Here is a 19,875-nt window from a genome sequence, read left to right on the forward strand (position 1 = left end):
AGACAGTCACTTACCTCAGACGTTTCCATTAAAAGCAATGAGATACTTATCCATACAGTTTGGTGATCACAGTGCTTTCAGAATTAGATTTATGGTAAGGTTCTTGCATAGAAATACACAGAAGTTACAACACACAAACAGGTCATTCGGCCCAACCAGTCTGTGTTGGCATTTACCCTCCACCTGAACCTGTAATGTTGATTCACAAATCATTCCTAGAGTGATTTTATTCCTCCCCATCCCTCTTGGCTGTATGTAAAGTTGTGCCCTCTGTGTTGGGACACGATTCTGAATACATACTCTGGAACCGTGAGACATTAACAGGGCTCGTTCTTTCACAGCAGGAAGTTGGTCTTGGAATCACGGTGGATACCTCTGGGTATAAAATATTAATTTTATTTACATCACTGGAAATGAACATAAAATCACTGTTGCAAATTTTGGATTTTTCTTCGTCAAGGTTTGATGTCAAATCTATAATGTGCTCCTAAGAATGCTGTACTATCAAATTTCTGTTTAAAAAAAATCTTGCATTTAGCCTTCCTATGTCACACTTCATAGTGTCAAATGCATTGAGAGAAAGAAAGCCAATCATTTCATACTGAAGTGTGAAGTGATTGATCCTGGTTGGAAGAACAAGCAGAGGCAATATAAAATAGAGTACAATTCCAAAGGAGGAATTACAGGAGCAGAGGGACCTGGGGATATATGTGCATAAATCATTGAAGGTTGCAGGGCAGGTTGAGAAAGCAGTTCCTAAAGCATATGGGATCCTGGACTTAATAAACAGAGGCATAGAATACAAAAACAAGGAAGTTATGATAAACCTGTATAAAACACTGGTTTAGCCTCAACTGGAGTATTGAGTCAAATTCTGGACACCACATTTTAGGAAGCATGCGAAGGCTTTAGAGAGGATGCAGAAAATATTTACTAGAATGGTTCCAGGAATGAGGAACTTCAGTTGTATGGATAGATTGGAGAAGTTGCGGCTGTTCTCCTTCGAGAAGAGAAGGTTGAGAGGAGATTTGATTGAGGTGTTCAAAATCATGAGGGTATCAGGGTCTGGACAGAATAGATAGGGGAAGGTTGGCGGAAGGATCCAGAACCAGAGGACACCAATTTAAGGTGATTGGCAAAAGATGCAACAGCGACATGAGGAAGGTTTTTTTTTTATGCAGTGAGCCGTTATGTTCTGGAATGTACTGCCTGAGAGTGTCGTGGAGGCAGATTCAATCATAGCTCATGGGGAGTATAAAGACAGACAGAGCCCAGTTGGACCGAATGGCCTGGTTCCGCGCTGTATGTGTCTTTGATTTAACTGTTTTCTCTTGGGTGATCGACCACAGCAGCTTTCCCTCACTGTGAAAATTAATTGAGGTTTAATCTTAGCTGGAGTTACTGCTTGGGAAATGTGTGACATCACCCAAAAATCCTGATACTGTAGATTCCTTCAGGTATGTTGGGCATTTCTGACTTTCTGGGTTTTTGCTTTTTCATTTATCCAGGGGCAAAATATCAGTGCCATCCAAAGGAGACAGAATGCTGCAACCTGTTTTTAGGAAGAGGGTTGTGCTATTCATCCCAACTAGCCATGCTCTTTGTCCTTGGATCTCAACCCCACCTACCCATCTTTTCACCACAACTCCTCCTCTCCCCAGAAACACGCCAGTGTTGCTTGTACCTGTTGAATTAAAATTAACAATTAGTGCACCATTAATGTTTGGTCACCGTGGCATTAAATTTACTGAACATGCTAAAGACTCTTGACCGATTAAGTGTCTCAACGAGCATGAAAACCATTGCTATGTTTCAGGTCTCCAAACCAAGCTACGGAGAAATCCCGAGAAGTAGAGTCTCTGTCTATCTGAGGGAGAGTGTGCGCTCTCTCTCTCTCTCTCTCTCTTTTCCTTGGAGTTGGAAACGACCACTGTCTATCTAGCCAGTCCCATACTACTCCTGCAAAGTCTCTTTTGACCCTAAGAAAATCTAGCCCTCTGTTGGATTTGGAAACACTATTCATCATCACTGGGCAGCCTCTTCCACTTATTCTGGATCTGCTGGGTGAAGTAATTATGTCCAATGCCTGTGCTGGCTTTTTGATGGAGCTTTCCAATTAGTCCCATTCCCCTGCTCATTCCCCATTAGCCAATATTTTTTCCCTTCAAGCATTTATCCAATTTTCATTCAAAAGTTACTACTGAATCTGCTTCCCTTTCTGGCAGCGCATTCCAGATCACAACAACTCGCTGTGTAAAAAAAAAAATGTTTCCTCATGTCCCCTCTGGTTTTTTTGCCAATCACCTTAAATATTTATCCTCTAGCTACTGGCTCTTCTGCCACTGGAAACAATTTCTCCTTATTTATTCGATCAAAACCATTCATGATTTTGAATGCCTCGATTTTAAATCTCCCCTTAACATTCTCTGCTTTAAGGAGAACAATCCCAGCTTCTCCAGTCTCTCCATATAACTGAACTCCCTCATCCCTGGTATCATTCTAGTAAATCTCCTCCGCACCCTCTCCAAGACCTTGACATCCTTCCTAAAGTGCGGTTACCAGAATTGAGCACAATATTCCAGTTGAGGCTTAACCAGTGATTTATGAAAGTTTAGCGCAACTTCCTTACTTTTGTACGCTGTGCCTCTATTAACAAAGCCAAAGAGCCTGTATGCTATTTTAAACAGCCTCCTCAACTTGTCCTGCCACCTTCAAGGATTTGTGTACATTCACCTCCAGGTCTTTCTGTTACTACACCCCCTTTAAAATTGTACCATTTAGTTGATGTTGCCTCTCCTCATTCTTCCAACCAAAATAGACCACTTCACAATTGTCTGAGATAAACTTCATCTGCCACGTGTCTGTCCATTTCACCAGTCTATTTCTGCCTGAAATCTGTTACTGCCCTCCTCATTGTTTGATACACTTCTGGGCTCGTATCATCGGCAAACTTTGAAATTATGTCCTGTATATCCAAGTCCAGGTCATTAATATATATCAAAAAGAGCAGCGACCCTAATACCGATCCCTGGGGAACAGCACTGCACACTTCCCTCCAGTCTGAAAAATAACCATTTAACACTTTGCTTTCTGTCTCTTAGCCAATTTTGTATCTATGCTGTCACTGCCACTTTAATCCCATGGGCTTTAATTTTGTTGACTTATGTGATATTTATCAAATGCCTTATGAAAGTCCAGAGACACATCAACCACATCACCCTCATCAGCCCTCTCAATTACCTCATCCAAGAATTTCTGAGTTCCCTAGATTTTGTAAGTAAGTCAGAAAATGTATATCAAGCTCAATCTCCTGATTGGCAACTAAACCGGATGTAATTTCCTTTGCTTTAAACAGTATTACATGACTAGGAACTACTCTACAATAATAGCCTTTGCGGTGGGAGCCAAGTACAAACCAGGAGATGGTTTCAGCATGATTGGAGCACACACGGATAGCCCCTGCCTACGGGTGAGTCTGGAATATCAGCCAATATGGTTCTGGTTCTGTGGGTAGGCTGCATGAATACCCGAGGATCAGGAATTGTGTTGAATACAATATGGATATCACAAAGTGAATGTAATTCACCTGGCCTGTGAGCTCTATTGATGCCAGGCAGAAAGAGATTGTTGTCGCTGGGCAACGTACCGAGACGACATCTCGCACAAGGCCTTCCCCCACAAAACGTCTGACAGATAATGGAGAAAGGAGTGAAGTTGAAGCACGGATAATGAGGTTCCACCATCAGAGGAGAGCTCTCGCTGCTCCAGGTTTGAGGTACTTATCCACACAGACACTCGAAACAAACTGACTTCAGACGACTGGGGAAAAAAAGGGATAAACTTTTGAAGGGAGAAAATTTACAGGCCTGGGGAGAGAGAGCAGGGGTGTGGATAGTACTTTCAGATAGCCAGCTCGGGTACGATGGGCCAAATGGCTTCCCTCTGTGCTGTATTTCTCTGACTGCCAGAGGCAATGGTTTCTTTCAGTCTTTCACTGCTTGGAGAATTGGCTTTTAACTTTCTTCCCTCTTTCCATTTGGTGAAATGGGCAGACAAGTGGCAAATGAAATTTAATGCAGAGAATGTGAAGTGATACATTTTGGCAGGAAGAATGAGGAAAGGCAATATAAAATAAAGGATACATTTCTAAAAGGGGTGCAGGAACAGATGGACCTGGGGGTATATGTGCACAAATCTTTGAAGATGACAGGGCAGGTTGAAAAGCGGTTAATAAAGAATATGAGATCCTGGGCTGTATAAATAGAGGTGCAGGTTTGGCCTCAACTGGAGTATTCTGTCCAATTCTGGGCACCACACTTTAGGAAGGATGTGAAGGCATTAGAGAGGGTGCAGAAAAATTTACGAGAATGGTTCCAGGGATGAGGGATTTCAGTTATGTGGATAGATTGGAGAAGCTGGTGCTGTTCTCCTTAGAGAAGGGCAGATTAAGAGGAGATTTGATAGAGGTGTTCAAAATCATGAGTCCAAACAGTAGATAGAGAGAAACTGTTCCTATTGGAGGAAGGGTGGGGAACGAGCGGACACCAATTTAAGCTGAATGGCAAAAGAATCAAAGGCGAAATTAGGAAAAACATTTTTACACAGAGAGTTGTTGGGATCTGGAATGCACTGCCTGAGAGTGTGGTGGAGGCAGATTCAGTTGTGGCTTTCAAAAGGGAATTAGATAATTATCTGAAGAGAAATATTTTCAGGGCCATGGGGAAGGCGGGGGGAGTGGGACTAGGTGAATTGCTCTTGCAGAAAGCTGGCACGGACACGGCAGGCCGAATAGCCTCCATCTGTGCTGTAACCATTCTATGATTCTACCTTTCCTTACTCTGTTTCCACTTTCTACATTTTCCTTTCTCTTCTCATTTTGTGTTTTTTATGTTTACCAAAGTGGGGGATGTCAGTTACGGGAATGAACTATTTTTCCCTTCGTTTTGTATCCAGAGCTGGTGTCGAGCGCCCCTAGGGCAGTATGGTGAGGCTAAGATACAGTGTAAAGTTCCATGAATGCTGTCTGGCTGATAATTCCTATCAGAGTGACTTTTCCATCCCACCAGTAGATGTCTCCTTGGGTTTGCTGTAACACTTCTGACTCTGAGTCAGAAGGTTGTGTCTTTGAGCCCTACTCAAGGACCTGAGCATAACATTGACTGCACTTCAAAACAAATTAATTGACTATCAAGTGCTTTGGACGTTCTGAGGACAGGATAAAGCACAAGATAAATGCAATTTATTTCTTTTTTTCACTACCTTTCTCAGTGCTAATTCTAGCGTTGAGACTACAGAGTAGTGTAAATGAAAGAAAGACTTGCATTTCTATGACGCCTTTCACAATCTCAGGACATCCCAAAACGCTTTACAGCCAATGAAGTACTTTTGAAGTGAAGTCACCTTTGTAATGTAGGAAACATGGCAGCCAATTTGTGCACAGCAAGATCCCACAATCAGCAATGTGATAATGATCAGATCTTATGTTTTCTTGGTGATGTTGGTTGAGGGATAAATATTGGCCCCAAGACATCGGAGAGGACTCCCCTGCCCTTCTTCGAAATAGTGCCATAGGCACTTTGACATCCACCTGAGAGGGCAGACACAGCCTAGATTTAACATCTCATTATTGACTACACTTAAATATAAATTAATTGGATGTGAAATGCTTTAGACATCCTGCTGATGTGTTATTGCACACAATAAATGCCAATTATCTTTACTTAATCATTATCTTTCTAGGCAGCTCCTAAGTTGAGCTTTGAGATTGCAGAGAAAGGTACTAACTGTAGCACTCAATCAACCAGCATTCACAGTCCTCGCCCCACTGCAAAGCACTTGCCATTGTATCTTACTTGCAGCACCAACAGTGTGAAACTCCCCTAATGAAAGGCAGGCAGATTCCTTTTTCCCCTCCATGATTAACAGCCTATTAATGAAACTGCAGTCCCAGAAAATGCACATTTTTGTGTCATGAGTGCCCACGATGTCAATGGAGAGATAACCACAGTCATTGAAAGACGAATCCGGGTCGCAGAATCGAACTTCTTCATTACAAAGTATTTGCAGCACAGGAACAGGTCTTTCAATTCAAAAGATTAGAATAGACTGAGAAACTTCATTGAGCCTATAGCACAGAACCATCCCATTTGGCCCTGCTGATCCATGCCAGTGTTTATGCTCTACATGAACCTCCTCCCACCCCTCTTCACCTCACCCTTTCAGCATAGGGGAGGCAGTGGTATAGTGGTAATGTCGCTGACCTAGTAATCCAGAAGCCCAGGGTTCAAAATCCCACCACAGGAGCTGCTGGAATTTAAATTCAATTAATCAGTGCAGCAATGGTGCCATGAAACTAGGGATGAAACCGGACGGACCACCCGGCATTGACCTAGGCACCGGAAACGACAACGGCAAACCCAGCCCTGTCGACCCTGCAAAGTCCTCCTTACTAACATCTGGGGGCTTGTGCCAAAGTTGGGAGAGCTGTCCCACAGACCAGTCAAGCAACAGCCTGACATAGTCATACTCACGGAATCATACCTTACAGACAATGTCCCAGACACTGCCATCACCATCCCCGGCTATGTCCTGTCCCACCGGCAGGACAGACCCAGCAGAGGTGGCGGGACAGTGGTATACAGTAGGGAGGGAGTTGCCCTGGGAGTCCTCAACATCGACTCCGGACCCCATGAAGTCTCATGGCATCAGGTCAAACATGGGCAAGGTATCCTCCCACTGATTACCACCTACCGCCCTCCCTCAGCTGATGAGTCAGTACTCCACCATGTTGAACACCACTTGGAGGAAGCACTGAGGGTGGCAAGGGCACAAAATGTACTCTCGGTGGGGGACTTCAATGTCCATCACCAAGAGTGGCTCGGTAGCACCACTACTGACCGAGCTAGTCAAGTACTAAAGGATATAGCTGCTAGACTGGGTCTGTGGCAGGTGGTGGGGGAACCAACAAGAGGGTAAAACATACATGACCTCGTCCTCACAATCTGCCTGCCGCTGATGCTTCTGTCCATGACTGTATTGGTAGGAGTAACCACCGCACAGTCCTTGTGGAGACGAAGTCCGGCCTTCACATTGAGGATACCCTCCATCGTGTTGTGTGGCACTATCACCGTACTAAATGGGATAGATTTCGAACAGATCTAGCAATGCAAAACTGGGCATCCATGAGGCGCTGTGGGCCATCAGCAGCAGCAGAATTGTACCCAACCACAATCTGTAACCTGGTTCAATGAAGAGAGCAGGAGGGCATGCCAGGAGCAGCACCAGGCATACCTCAAAATGAGGTGTCAACCTGGTGAAGCTACAACCCAGGACTACTTGCATGCCAAACTGCGTAAGCAGCAGGCGATAGACAGAGCTAAGCGATCCCATATACAATGGATCAGATCTAAGCTTGCAGTCCTGCCACATCCAGCCGTGAATGGTGGTGGACAATTAAACAAATAACTGGAGGAGGTGGCTCCACAAATATCCCCATCCTCAATGATGGGAGAGCCCAGCACATCAGTGCGAAAGATAAGGCTGAAGCATTTGCAACAATCTTCAGCCAGGAGTGCCGAGTTCATGATCCATCTCGGCCTCCTCCTGAAGTCCCCAACATCACAGATGCCAGACTTCAGCCAATTCGATTCACTCCGCGTGATATCAAGAAACGACTGAAGGCACTGGATACTGCAAAAGCTATGGGCCCTGACAATATTCCAGCAATAGTACTGAAGACCTGTGCTCCAGAACTTGCCACACCCCTAGCCAAGCTGTTCCAGTACAGCTACAACACTGGCATCTACTCTGCAAGGTGGAAAATTGCCCAGGTATGTCCTGTACACAAAAAGCAGGACAAGTCCAACCCGGCCAATTACCGCCCCATCAGCCTACTCTCAGTCATCAGAAAAGTGATGGAAGGTGTTATCAACAGTGCCATCAAGTGGCACTTGCTTAGCAATAACCTGCTCAGTGACGCTCAGTTTGGGTTCCGCCAGGGCCACTCAGCTCCTGACCTCATTAGAGCCTTGGTTCAAACATAGACAAAAGAGCTGAACTCAAAAGGTGAGGTGAGAGTGACTGCCATTGACATCAAGGCAGCATTTAACCGAGTATGGCATCAATGAGCCCTAGCAAAACTGAGGTCAATGGGATTCAGGGGGAAAACCCTCTGCTGGCTGGAGTCATACCCAGCGCAAAGGAAGATGGTTGTGGTTGTTGGAGGTCAATCATTTCAGCTCCAGGACATCACTGCAGGAGTTCCTCAGGGTAGTGTCCTGGGCCCAACCATCTTCAGCTGTTTCATCAATGACGTTCCTTCAATCATAAGGTCAGAAGTGGGGATGTTCGCTGATGATTGCACAATGTTCAGCACCATTCGTGACTCCTCAGATACTGAAGCAGTCCGTGTAGAAATGCAGCAAGACCTGGACAATATCCAGGCTTGGGCTGAGAAGTGGCAAGTAACATTCGCACCACACAAGTGCCAGGCAATGACCATATCCAACAACAGAGAATCTAACCATCTCCCCTTGACATTCAACGGCATTACCATTGCTGAATCCCCCACTATCAACACCCTGGGGGCTACCATTCACCAGAAACTGAACTGGAGTAGCCATATTAATACCGTGGCTACAAGAGCAAGTCAGAGGCTAGGAATCCTGCGGTGAGTAATTCACCTCCTGACTCCCCAAAGCCTGTCCACCATCTACAAGGCATAAGTCAGGAGTGTGATGGAATACTCTCCACTTGCCTAGATGGGTGCAGCTCCAACAACACTCAAGACGCCCAACACCATCCAGGACAAAGCAGCCCGCTTGATTGGCACCCCATCCACAAACATTCACTCTCTCCACCACCGATGCACAGGGCAGCAGTGTGTACCATCTACAAGATACACTGCAGCAATGCACCAAGGCTCCTTAGACAGCACCTCCCAAACCCACGTCCTCTACCAACTAGAAGGACAAGGGCAGCAAATACATGGGAATACCACCACCTGCAAGTTCCCCTCCAAGTCACACACCATCCTGACTTGGAACTATATCGCCGTTCCTTCACTGTCGCTGGGTCAAAATCCTGGAACTCCTTTCCTAACAGCACTGTGGGTGTACCTACCCCACATGGACTGCAGCGATTCAAGAAGGCAGCTCACCACCATCTTCTCAAGGGCAATTAGAGATGGGCAATAAATGCTGGCATAGCCAATGATGCCCACATCTCATGAATGAATAAAAAAAAATCATCAATTGTCATAAAAACCTATCTGGTCCTTCAGTGAAGGAAATTTGCCATCCATACCTGATCTGGCCTACATGTGACTCCAGACCCACAGCAATGTGGTTGAATCTTAACTGCCCTGTGCAATGGCCTAGCAAGCCACTCAGTTGTCGAGGGCAATTAGGGATGGGCAACAAATGCTGGCCAGAAGGAATGAAAAAAGCGCATATCCTTCTATTTCTTTCTAGCTTTCCCTTCAATGCATCTCTGCTATTCCCCTCCTTGTAGCGAGTTCCACATTCTCACCATGCTCTGGGTAAAGAAGTTTCTCCTGAGTCCCTAAGCTGCAAAGTTGTGCTGATTATGGGCACTTGGCAATGTACCAAGCAATATAACAGTGCTTGGTGACTGCTTCGAGCAGAGCTGAAAGTATTATAACAGGAATGCTTGTGCCCTCTGCGTTGTGGAGGTAAAAATTCAGCCAGCATTGCAGCTCCTAGTTTCTGCTCAGAGATTCCTGTTGGAAAGTGTATGTGTGTATATTTTTTTTTCTTATTTGTTCACGGGATGTGGGGGTCACTGGCAAGCCCAGCATTTATTGCCCATCCCTAATTGTGCTTGAGAAATCGGTGATGAGCCACCTTCCTAAGCCACTGGAGTCTGTGTGGTGTATTGGTGGTGGGGGGGAGGGGAGCATTCTGTACAAAGAACAGTACAGCACAGGAACAGGCCATTCGGCCCTCCAAGCCTGCGCCGATCTTGATGCCTGCCTAAACTAAAACCTTCTGCACTACCGGGGCCCATATCCCTCTATTCCCTTCCTATTCTTATATTTGTCAAGATGTCTCTTAAACGTCACTATCGTACCTGCTTCCACCACCTCCCCTGGCAGCAAGTTCCAGGCACTCACCACCCTCTGTGTAAAAAAACTTGCCTCGCACATCCCCTCTAAACCTTGCCCCTCGCACCTTAAACCTATGTCCCCTAGTAACTGACTCTTCCACCCTAGGAAAAAGCTTCTGGCTATCCACTCTGTCCATGCCGCTCATAACTTTGTAAACCTCCATTATGTCGCCCCTCCAGCTCCGTCGTTCCAGTGAAAACAATCCGAGTTTATCCAACCTCTCCTCATAGCTAATGCCCTCCAGAACAGGCAACATCCTGGTAAACCTCCTCTGTACCCTCTCCACGTCCTTCTGGTAGTGTGGTGACCAGAATTGCACGCAATATTCTAAGTGTGGCCTAACTAAGGTTCTGTACAGCTGCAACATGATTTACCAATTTTTATACTCTATGCCCTGACCGATGAAGGCAAGCATGCCGTATGCCTTCTTGACTACCTTATCCACCTGCGTTGCCACTTTCAGTGACCTGTGGACCTGTACGCCCAGATCTCTCTGCCTGTCAATACTCCTAAGGGTTCTGCCATTTACTGTATTCCTCCCACCTGCATTAGACCTTCCAAAATGCATTACCTCACATTTGTCCGGATTAAACTCCATCTGTACTTTGAGTGCTTAACTGATGAGTGTTGAATTTGTTTCTGTTACCAGGTGAAGCTCAGGTCAAAGAAGACGCAGGTGGGCTACCTGCAGGTCGGGGTGGAGTGTTATGGTGGCGGAATCTGGAACACCTGGTTTGACCGTGATCTCACGATAGCCGGCAGGGTTGTGGTGAAGGTAAGTTTGGTTCATTGGCTACGTTGGCTCCCAGTCTGGCCATCTTAAAATTATCATCCTTGTTTTCTAAAGCATCCATAACCTCGCCCATCCCTATCTCTGTAATCTCCTCCAGCCATGCTGCCCTCCGAGATCTCTGCTCTCCTCCAATTCTGGTCTTTTGCGCATCCCTGATTTTCATTGCTCCACCATTGGCAGCCGTGCCTTCAGCTGCCTGGGCACTGAGCTCTGGAATTCCCTCGCCACACCTCTCTGCCTATCTCTCCTCCTTTAAGACGCTCCTGAAATCCTACGTCTTTGAACAAGCTTTTAGTTACCTGTCCTAATGTCTCCTTATGTTGTCAAGGAGTCAAATTTTGTTTGCACTTTGTTGTTCCAGCTCCTTCCCTATCTCCAGTGCATGCAGTGCCATGTCAGTGTGGTGCATACGATTTGACATGGCAATTTTTACTTGATTTAGATCTCTGCTTTTCTTCTGCTTCTAGAATGGAGACAAAATGGAGCAACGCCTGATCAACGTGGGTTACCCAATCCTTCGTATCCCTCACCTGGCCATCCACCTACAGAGAGAGATTAACGACAACTTCGGACTCAACAAGGAGACTAACCTGTACGCTGGCGCGGTTGGCAGCCTTTGTAATACACTGAGAAACTCACCCTGCCCTTGGCTCAGATGGCGGTTGAACTCCCGCCTCCAGCCACGGGTCCAAGTCCCACCATGGAGACTTAAGCGCGTAATCTAGGCTGAGGCTTGACTGCAGCGCTGAGGGCAGTGCTGTACTGCCGGAGGTGCATTCCTTGGTCCGAGGTCCCAGCTGCCTGTACAATTGGGCGATAAGAGAACCTTCAAAGAATGAGCAGTGCCCTGGCCCACATTCATCCTTCAATCAACAGGAAATGTACTTTTACTGTATCATCATCTCATTGCTGTTTGTGGGATGTTGTTGGTGCAGAATGGCTTTATATTTACCTTTCTAACTCCAACAGTAATTCTCTGGATGTACAGTTTATTACAGCAGGGAAAGGTGCTAGTTAAGTTTAGATATTTCTTTTGAAAGATTTTCCATCTTCCAAGAGTCGGGTTTTGGGTGGAAAGGGGAGTGGTAGGGTTTAACTCCAGATCTCAATTCTATGTGCCCACTAAGCTTTCAGATGAGACACCAAACCCAGACCCCCATCTGCGCTCTCGGGTGGATCCAGGGGTGTTCGCCCCAGTGCCCTGCCCAATATGTATCACTCAACCAACATCACTAAAACAGATAAAACAGCAAGATAGCGGTAGAAACACTCAGCAGGTCAGGCAGCATCTGTGGAGAGAGAGACAGCGTCAATGTTTTCGGTTGACAACTTTCCATCAGAATTTTCATCAGAATTCTGATGAAACGTCATTGACCTGAAACATTAACTCTGTTTCTCTCACCAACGATTCTGCCTGATCTGTTGAGTTTTTCCAGTATTTTCTGTTCTTATCTGAAACAGATGATCTGGTCATTAATCCCATTGCTGTTTGTGGGACCTTGCTGTGTGCAAATTTGCTGCCGCGTTTCCTGCATTACAGCAGTTGATACACTTCAAAAAGAAAAATATTTTGTTAACTGCAGGGAACTTTTAAGACCAAACTGTGGCTGCCAAATTGTGCCAATCTTGCTTTTAAAGCCTAGACAACCCAGTCCCATTTACTCCTGTCCCCCACTAAGATCAGCGAGCTCAGCCCAGACCAGGGGAGATGGTGGAATAGTGGTAATGTAACTTAAGTAGTCCACGCTCTTTGCCTTTGTCCCATGACAGTTTTGTTATTTAATCTCTCCTGCCCTCTGCCTTATCACACACCTTCCGTTTTGTCCTCTTCCCCATCAAGCCACCCCCTTCACTTGCTTAAAACCTAATTCTTTTGTAACCTTTGTCAATTCTGATGAAAGGTCACAGACTGAAATGTTAACTCTGCTTCTCTCCACAGATACTAACTGACCTGCTGAGCATTTCCAGCACTTTCTATTTTTATATTGGTAATCCAGAGGCCCAGGCTAATTCCCTGGGGACATGTGTTCACATCCCACCATGGCAGCTGGTGGAATTTAAATTTAATTAATTAATAGAAATCTGGAGTTGAAAGCTAGTCTCAGTAATGTTGCCATGAAACTATCATCGATTGTCATAAAAACACATCTGGTTCATTAATATCTTTTAGGGATGGAAATCTGCCATCCTTACCTGGTCTGGCGACATGTGACTCCAGACCCGCAGCAATGTGGTTGACTCTTGATTAGCAAGCCACTTCGTTGTCAAAGGTAATTAGGGATGGTCAGCAAATGCTGGCCTTGTCAGTGATGCCCACATCCCATGAAAGAATAAGTTTTAACAAAAGTCAAGTTACTGGAGAGACTCACTGAACCAACAGGGCATTTTGCCTTTCCAAAACACGATTTCTTTCAAAATCAATGTTGTTGTAGGCCAAACTGGATAAAGGTTATAGCAAAGTGTTTAAAGCTCAGATATAGGCCTTTCAGCTCAGCAGGTCCATGAGGGTCTGCTCCACATGAGCCTTCTCCCAACCATCTTTATCTAATCATCCGATCAATTTATCCTTCTATTCCTTTCTCCCTCGTGTGTTTTTTTATTCTTTCATGGAATTGGGCACCGCTGGCAAGGACAGCATTTGTTGCCTATCCCTAATTCCCCTTGACAACTGAGTGGTTTGCTAGGCCATTTCAGAGGGCAGTTAAGAGTCAACCACATCGCTGTGAGTCTGGAGTCACATGTAAGTCTGACTAGGTAAGGACGGCAGGTTTCCTTCTCTAAAGGACATTAGTGAACCAGATGGGTTTTTATGACGATCAATGCTAGTTTCATGGCACCATTACTGAGACTAGCTTTTAATTCCATATTTTTTATAAATTAAGTATTGGGTATTGCTGAAAATAGAGACATGTTGTTGAAGCTTTTTGTCTTGCACTCATCAGGACAATCCACAAGAATACCAATGTATGGGAAAATAACAACTTTAACTATATGAGAAGAGAGTGCTGATTGGTTGGCAAGTGAACTCTGGTAGAGGCGTTGCCATGGAGAATGCACCAGTTTACAGTGACCGACAGTTAACTGCCAAGCTTTGTTTGAAATTTAAACCAGGCAGCTTGACGCTGATTGGTCAAGGCATTGCCCTGAAGAATGAACCAGCGAATGACTGTCACTTATTTTGTTCAGCTGAAACAGGCGCAATGTTTGTACATGTTCTTTCTGTCTGTAAAGAGCAGGGCCCTGTGTATTAACATATGTAGCTTCCAATATGCACAAATGCGCCACACTATGAGCCCTACTGACAATCTTAAATTGGTTGTCAGCTAATTCTTGGCACACTGAGGATTATTTATCAAATGTTGTCCAATCGCAGAATGACATCTAATGTTGGACACTGTGTTTTGAGTTTTGCAAGCATGGGCTGGCTTGGTATGGCCTGTACCTTGCCCGTTGCGATTTACGGCCCCTAGTTTTTGACCTCCCCACAAGTGGAACCATTTTCTCTACGTCTGCTCTGTCGAACCCTTTTATAGTCTTAAAGGTCTCTATTGGGTCACCCCTTAGTCTCTCCTGATAGGTATAACTTCTCAGTTCTGGTATCGTTCTTGCAAATCTTTTTTTCACCTTCTCCAGCGCCTCTATATCTTTTTTTTATAATAAGGAGATCGGAACTGTTCACAGTACTCCAAGTGAGGTTTAACCAAGGTTTGACACAAGTTTAACATAAGTTCACTGCTTCTCAATTCTGTGCCTCCAGAGGTGAAGCCCAGTGTTTTGTCTTTTAATGGTCTCATTAACCAGCTTGTGCTGATTTGTGTATCAGTACCTCCAGAAGCCTCTGTTCTTCTACCCCATTTGGACGTTTACTTTGCAAGGAGTGCGTGGTCTCTTTATTCTTCCAACCAAAATGTATTATCCAGCAGATATCGACATTGAAGATCATTAGCCATTTACATGCGCAATCTGCAAGTTTGTGTTTTAGAATTTTTCTAAACTCCCACTATGCTAAATACTAACTGTACGTATCTCTCAAGGGTTCCGATCATAGCTACAGCTGTACAGGAGCAGCTAGAAACGGGAGTGGAATCTACTGGAAATGCCTGCGATGCCACTGTAATGGTAAATCAACCTGCCTGTTATTATTTCAAAAGCGGATCAGTGTAATAATATTACACTTGCATTGTGAAATGGAGAGGTTTATTATTGAAGAGATTCAGGTGAAAGGCCATGACTATGATGCAGTGTAACACTCAGGCTTTCGAGAGTGGGAGAGAACATGACTCAAGAAGTAGCAGTTATACATGAGGGAAAAGAAATTGTGACTGCCGGAATTTTGAATAGAAGATTCTTGAAATGCACAGCTGATCAAACCTGGAGAGGTTTGAATAGGAAATAGATTGTAGGATGAGTAGAAAACTGAGGGAGGTAAAGTTTTTGAAGTCTGGGGGGAGATTAAGTCGGGAATGGTGTGATGACGACTGACTTTATCCCAGTATGGAGACAAAGGAGGAAGAGTGTATAGTACAGAATATTCAGAGAAGCATGTGAGGAATGATCAGAGGAGCTATAATGTTGGTTAATAAAGCATTGACAAGAGAGATTGGAGCTGAGAGGAAGGTCACCGACCAAATAATCTTTTATCTGTCTTAGATTGCTGCAATCTTTACAGAACCGTATTGGCAATATGTGTGTCTGACTTTGCAAGTAACTTTTCACATCATTTTTCTTGAACTATAGAAAGGTTTAATTTGTTTTTTCAAAATGAACATAACAGAAAAGCAGTGTTGGTGCTCCATGTTATAAATTTACTTGCATATCTGGAGGACCATATTGAACCTTTCTGGCTTTGATTTAAAGCCACGTTCTAAAGGTGACAGTTTGATTTAACACAACGATTCCTTAAATGGTTTCTCTGTGTGTTAACGTCCCATTTTACAAGAGGGCCTTGTTGAGTGACACCTATTGTTCATAATTCTGCCCTTCTACTGTGAGGTGGCTTCAAGTCTCGAGCAGATTGTTCAGATGAAGCTTTCTTCCCCTTCCCCCATCACCCCCTTGCATGTGTTTCTAAAATTAGTCTTGAAAACAAAAGTATGTTTTATTATCTTTACATTTCTGAAAGGCACCTTTAATTTTTTTCACCCTCTTGTTCTTACTGAGTTCTTATTGATTTGGTTTCATTCACAGTCAGAGAAGCATCATCCTGTCCTCTTGAACTTGCTTTGCACACAGTTGGGGGTGCAGGTGGAGAACATCATAGACTTTGAGCTGTGCCTGGCCGATACTCAGCCTGCGGTGAGTCACTCATGCAACATGACGATTGGAAAGCATAGTTAGAATAATCAGTTAGCCTCCGCAAGTGGCTCGGTTGGTACGTTCATTGCCTGGTGTGGAATGGAGCCGTTCAGCACAAGAAGGAACAAAAAGAAAGACTTGCAATTCTCTCACGCCTTCACGACCTCGGGATATCGCAAAGCACTTTACAGCCAATTAAGTACTTTTGAAGTGTAGCCACTGTTGTAATGTAGGAAATGTGGCAGCATTTTGCACACAGCAAGCTCCCACAAACAGCAATGTGATAATGGCCAGATAATCTGTTTTCGCAATATTAGTTGGGGGATAAATATTGGCACAGGACACTCCCCTAAGCTTGTGCGAAATAGTGATTGTGAGATCTTTTACATTGCCCGCAGGGCCAGATGGGGCCTCAGTTTAATGTTTCATCAGCTTAACATCCGTCATAGGGAAAATTTTGGAAGCTATTATTAAAGATGTTCTAGCAGGGCACTAGAAAAATTCAAGGTAATCAGGCAGAGGCAACATAGTTTTGTGAAAGGGAAATCATGTTTAACCAATTTATTGGAGTTCTTTGAAGAAGTAACATGCTGTGGATAAAGGGGTAGATGTATTGTACTTAGATTTCCAGAAGGCATTTGATAAGGTGCCACATCAAAGGTTATACCCCCCCGAGGGGTTTTGGACAGGGTGGACGTGGAAAGGATATTTTCTCTTGTGGGAGAATCTAGAACTAAGGGTCACTGTTTAAAAATAACAGGCCGCCCATTTTAGACAGAGATGAGGAGAAATTTTTTCTCAGGGCCGTGAGTCTTTGGGACTCTCTTCCTCAAAAGATGGTGGAAGCAGAGTCTTTGAATATTTTTAAGGCAGAAGTAGATAGATTCTTGATAAGCAAGGGTGTAAAAGGTTATATGAGGGTGGGGTGGGGGGTGGGAATAACTGCTAGGGTTCCTGCCCTTGATTGCTGTGTGGTAATTTGTGATATCGGCTCTGAAGGTGGTCAGGCTTAGCTGTAATGTCTCCTTAGCTCCAGTGGCCTCTTGACACTCACTGTCTATCCTCACATGAGGAAAGGCCACTTAGCTGCTTCAGTGCAGTGGGCAGCGCCTCGTGGAATTGTACCCCAGGGGTGAGGAAAAGTGCCAGTTGATGAGCTGAATCTTCTCCAAACTGGATAAGCAGTTAAAATGTTAAAAGTTAAAAATGACAGTGAGCCTAAGTGTGGATGGATGGCTTCTGTGTGTGTGCACGCGCCCATATGTTATGCTAAGTGTATTGTCTGACGTATGATCGGTGCTCTCAATGCTTTCATAGCAACTGTGGGAGGATATAATGGCACAGTGAATTAGACACGGGTCTTTCAGCTCTGAGAGCTGGATGTAAATCTGGAGGTGGGGGCTACCCCCCCCTTGGGATACAAAGTCTTTGTTGGGATAGTGCAGAAGGACATTTATTTCACACAAGATCTGTTTGATGGGGACAGTGTAGAGGGAGCTTCACTCTGTATCTAACACCGTACTGTACCTGCACTGGGAGTGTTTGATAGGACAGTGTAAAGGGAGCTTTACTCTGTATCTATTACTGTACCTGCACTGGGAGTGTTTGATAGGACAGCGTAGAGGGAGCTTCACTCTGTATCTAACACCGTACTGTACCTGCACTGGGAGTGTTTGATGGGGACAGTGTAGAGGGAGTTTTACTCTGTATCTAACACCGTACTGTACCTGCACTGGGAGTGTTTGATAGGACAGCGTAGAGGGAGCTTTACTCTGTATCTAACACCGTACTGTACCTGCACTGGGAGTGTTTGATGGGGACAGTGTAGAGGGAGTTTTACTCTGTATCTAACACCGTACTGTACCTGCACTGGGAGTGTTTGATGGGGACAGTGTAAAGGGAGCTTTACTCTGTATCTAACACCATACTGTACCTGCACTGGGAGTGTTTGATGGGGACAGTGTAGAGGGAGCTTTACTCTGTATCTAACACCGTACTGTACCTGCACTGGGAGTGTTTGATAGGACAGTGTAAAGGGAGCTTTACTCTGTATCTAACACCATACTGTACCTGCACTGGGAGTGTTTGATGGGGACAGTGTAGAGGGAGCTTTACTCTGTATCTAACACCGTACTGTACCTGCACTGGGAGTGTTTGATAGGACAGTGTAAAGGGAGCTTTACTCTGTATCTAACTCCGTACTGTACCTGCACTGGGAGTGTTTGATGGGGACAGTGTAGAGGGAGCTTTACTCTGTATCTAACACCGTACTGTACCTGCACTGGGAGTGTTTGATGGGGACAGTGTAAAGGGAGCTTTACTCTGTATCTAACACCGTACTGTACCTGCACTGGGAGTGTTTGATGGGGACAGTGTAAAGGGAGCTTTACTCTGTATCTAACTCCGTACTGTACCTGCACTGGGAGTGTTTGATGGGGACAGTGTAGAGGGAGCTTTACTCTGTATCTAACCCTGGAAGTGTTTGATAGCGCACATGATTTGAGAGGTAGAAAAATGTTCCGTTACCTCGTGCTGGCATCCATTATCTTAACAAATTCAAAAGTGCACCAGCGGTATTCTGCTGTTTAAAGAGGCAGAATACCAGATACTACTTTCCAACAGATTATTGATGTACCATGGGACAGTCAGAAGCAGGTAGTCTCTGCACTTCTGTGTGCCAGCCTTGGCTCAGTGGTAGCATATTCATCTCCTTGAGTGAGGAGTTGCTGGTTCAAGACTACCTCCAGCGATCTGAGCACAAAAGCCAGGCTGACGCTGAAAGAGTGTTGCACTGTCAGAGGTAGATGTAAAAGCTTCCACAGAAGAGCAGGACTGTTCTCCCTGTTGTCCTGGCCAATATTTATCCCTCAACCAACACCCAAAAAAAACAGATTATCTGATCATTATCACAGTGCTGCTTGTGGGAGCTTGCTGTGCGCAAATTGGCTGCTGGACTTGGTTTCATTACGAGTGACCACATTTCAAAAGTACATTATCGGCTGTAAAGAGCTATGGGACATCCTGAGGTTGTGAAAGGCGCTATACAAATGCAAGTTCTTTGTCACCCAGAATCTGTCCCAGATCAATAATGGTGATTAACAAATGTCAATCGATAGGAAGAGGAGGCCATTCAGTCCCTCAAGCCTATTCCACCATCCAATGAGATCATGGCTGATCTTTGACCTAACTCATATACCACTTTTGTCCCATATCTCTTAATACCTTTGGTTAACAAAAATCTATCAATCTCATATTTAACATTAATGATTTATCGAGCATCAGTTGTAGTCTGCGGAAGAGAGATACAAACTTCTCCCACACTTTGTTGCTTTGATCAGCTCAGGTAAGATGGGCAGTGAATTGGGGAATGGTTTATAGCTTCAGGGTTTGTGTATGGGGTTGGGGGGGACGGGGGACGGAGTTGTCAGAAGGAGACAATGCTGGAAAACACTGAGCAGGTCAGGCAGTATCATTTATAGGAGTACAGTAGCATAGTGGTTATGTTACTGCACCAGTATTTCAGAGGCTGGGACTAATGATCTGGAAACATGAGTTCAAACCCCACCATAGCTGGGAATTTAAATTAAGTTAAATAAATCTGGAATAAAAAGCTAGTATCAGTAACGGTGACCATGAAATTACGAAATTGTTGTAAAAACAC

The 19,875-nt window shown here is 44.7% G+C and overlaps 1 protein-coding gene across 4 annotated transcripts in view; it reads left to right on the forward strand.

Moving 5' to 3' along the window:
- dnpep (aspartyl aminopeptidase) overlaps positions 1-19,875 on the forward strand; it is a 57,807-nt gene that overhangs the window by 18,779 nt on the left and 19,153 nt on the right. For all 4 annotated transcript variants that reach the window (XM_068034795.1, XM_068034796.1, XM_068034794.1 and 1 more), the window contains exons 4-8: positions 3,356-3,469; positions 10,776-10,901; positions 11,387-11,511; positions 14,954-15,038; positions 16,107-16,214. In XM_068034795.1, coding sequence (XP_067890896.1) covers positions 3,356-3,469; positions 10,776-10,901; positions 11,387-11,511; positions 14,954-15,038; positions 16,107-16,214 — 558 coding nt within the window. The remainder of the gene's footprint in view (positions 1-3,355; positions 3,470-10,775; positions 10,902-11,386; positions 11,512-14,953; positions 15,039-16,106; positions 16,215-19,875) is intronic.

The sequence above is a fragment of the Heterodontus francisci genome, chromosome 7 (genome assembly GCF_036365525.1).
Source record: "Heterodontus francisci isolate sHetFra1 chromosome 7, sHetFra1.hap1, whole genome shotgun sequence".
In the NCBI taxonomy this organism is placed as follows: Eukaryota; Metazoa; Chordata; class Chondrichthyes; order Heterodontiformes; family Heterodontidae; genus Heterodontus; species Heterodontus francisci.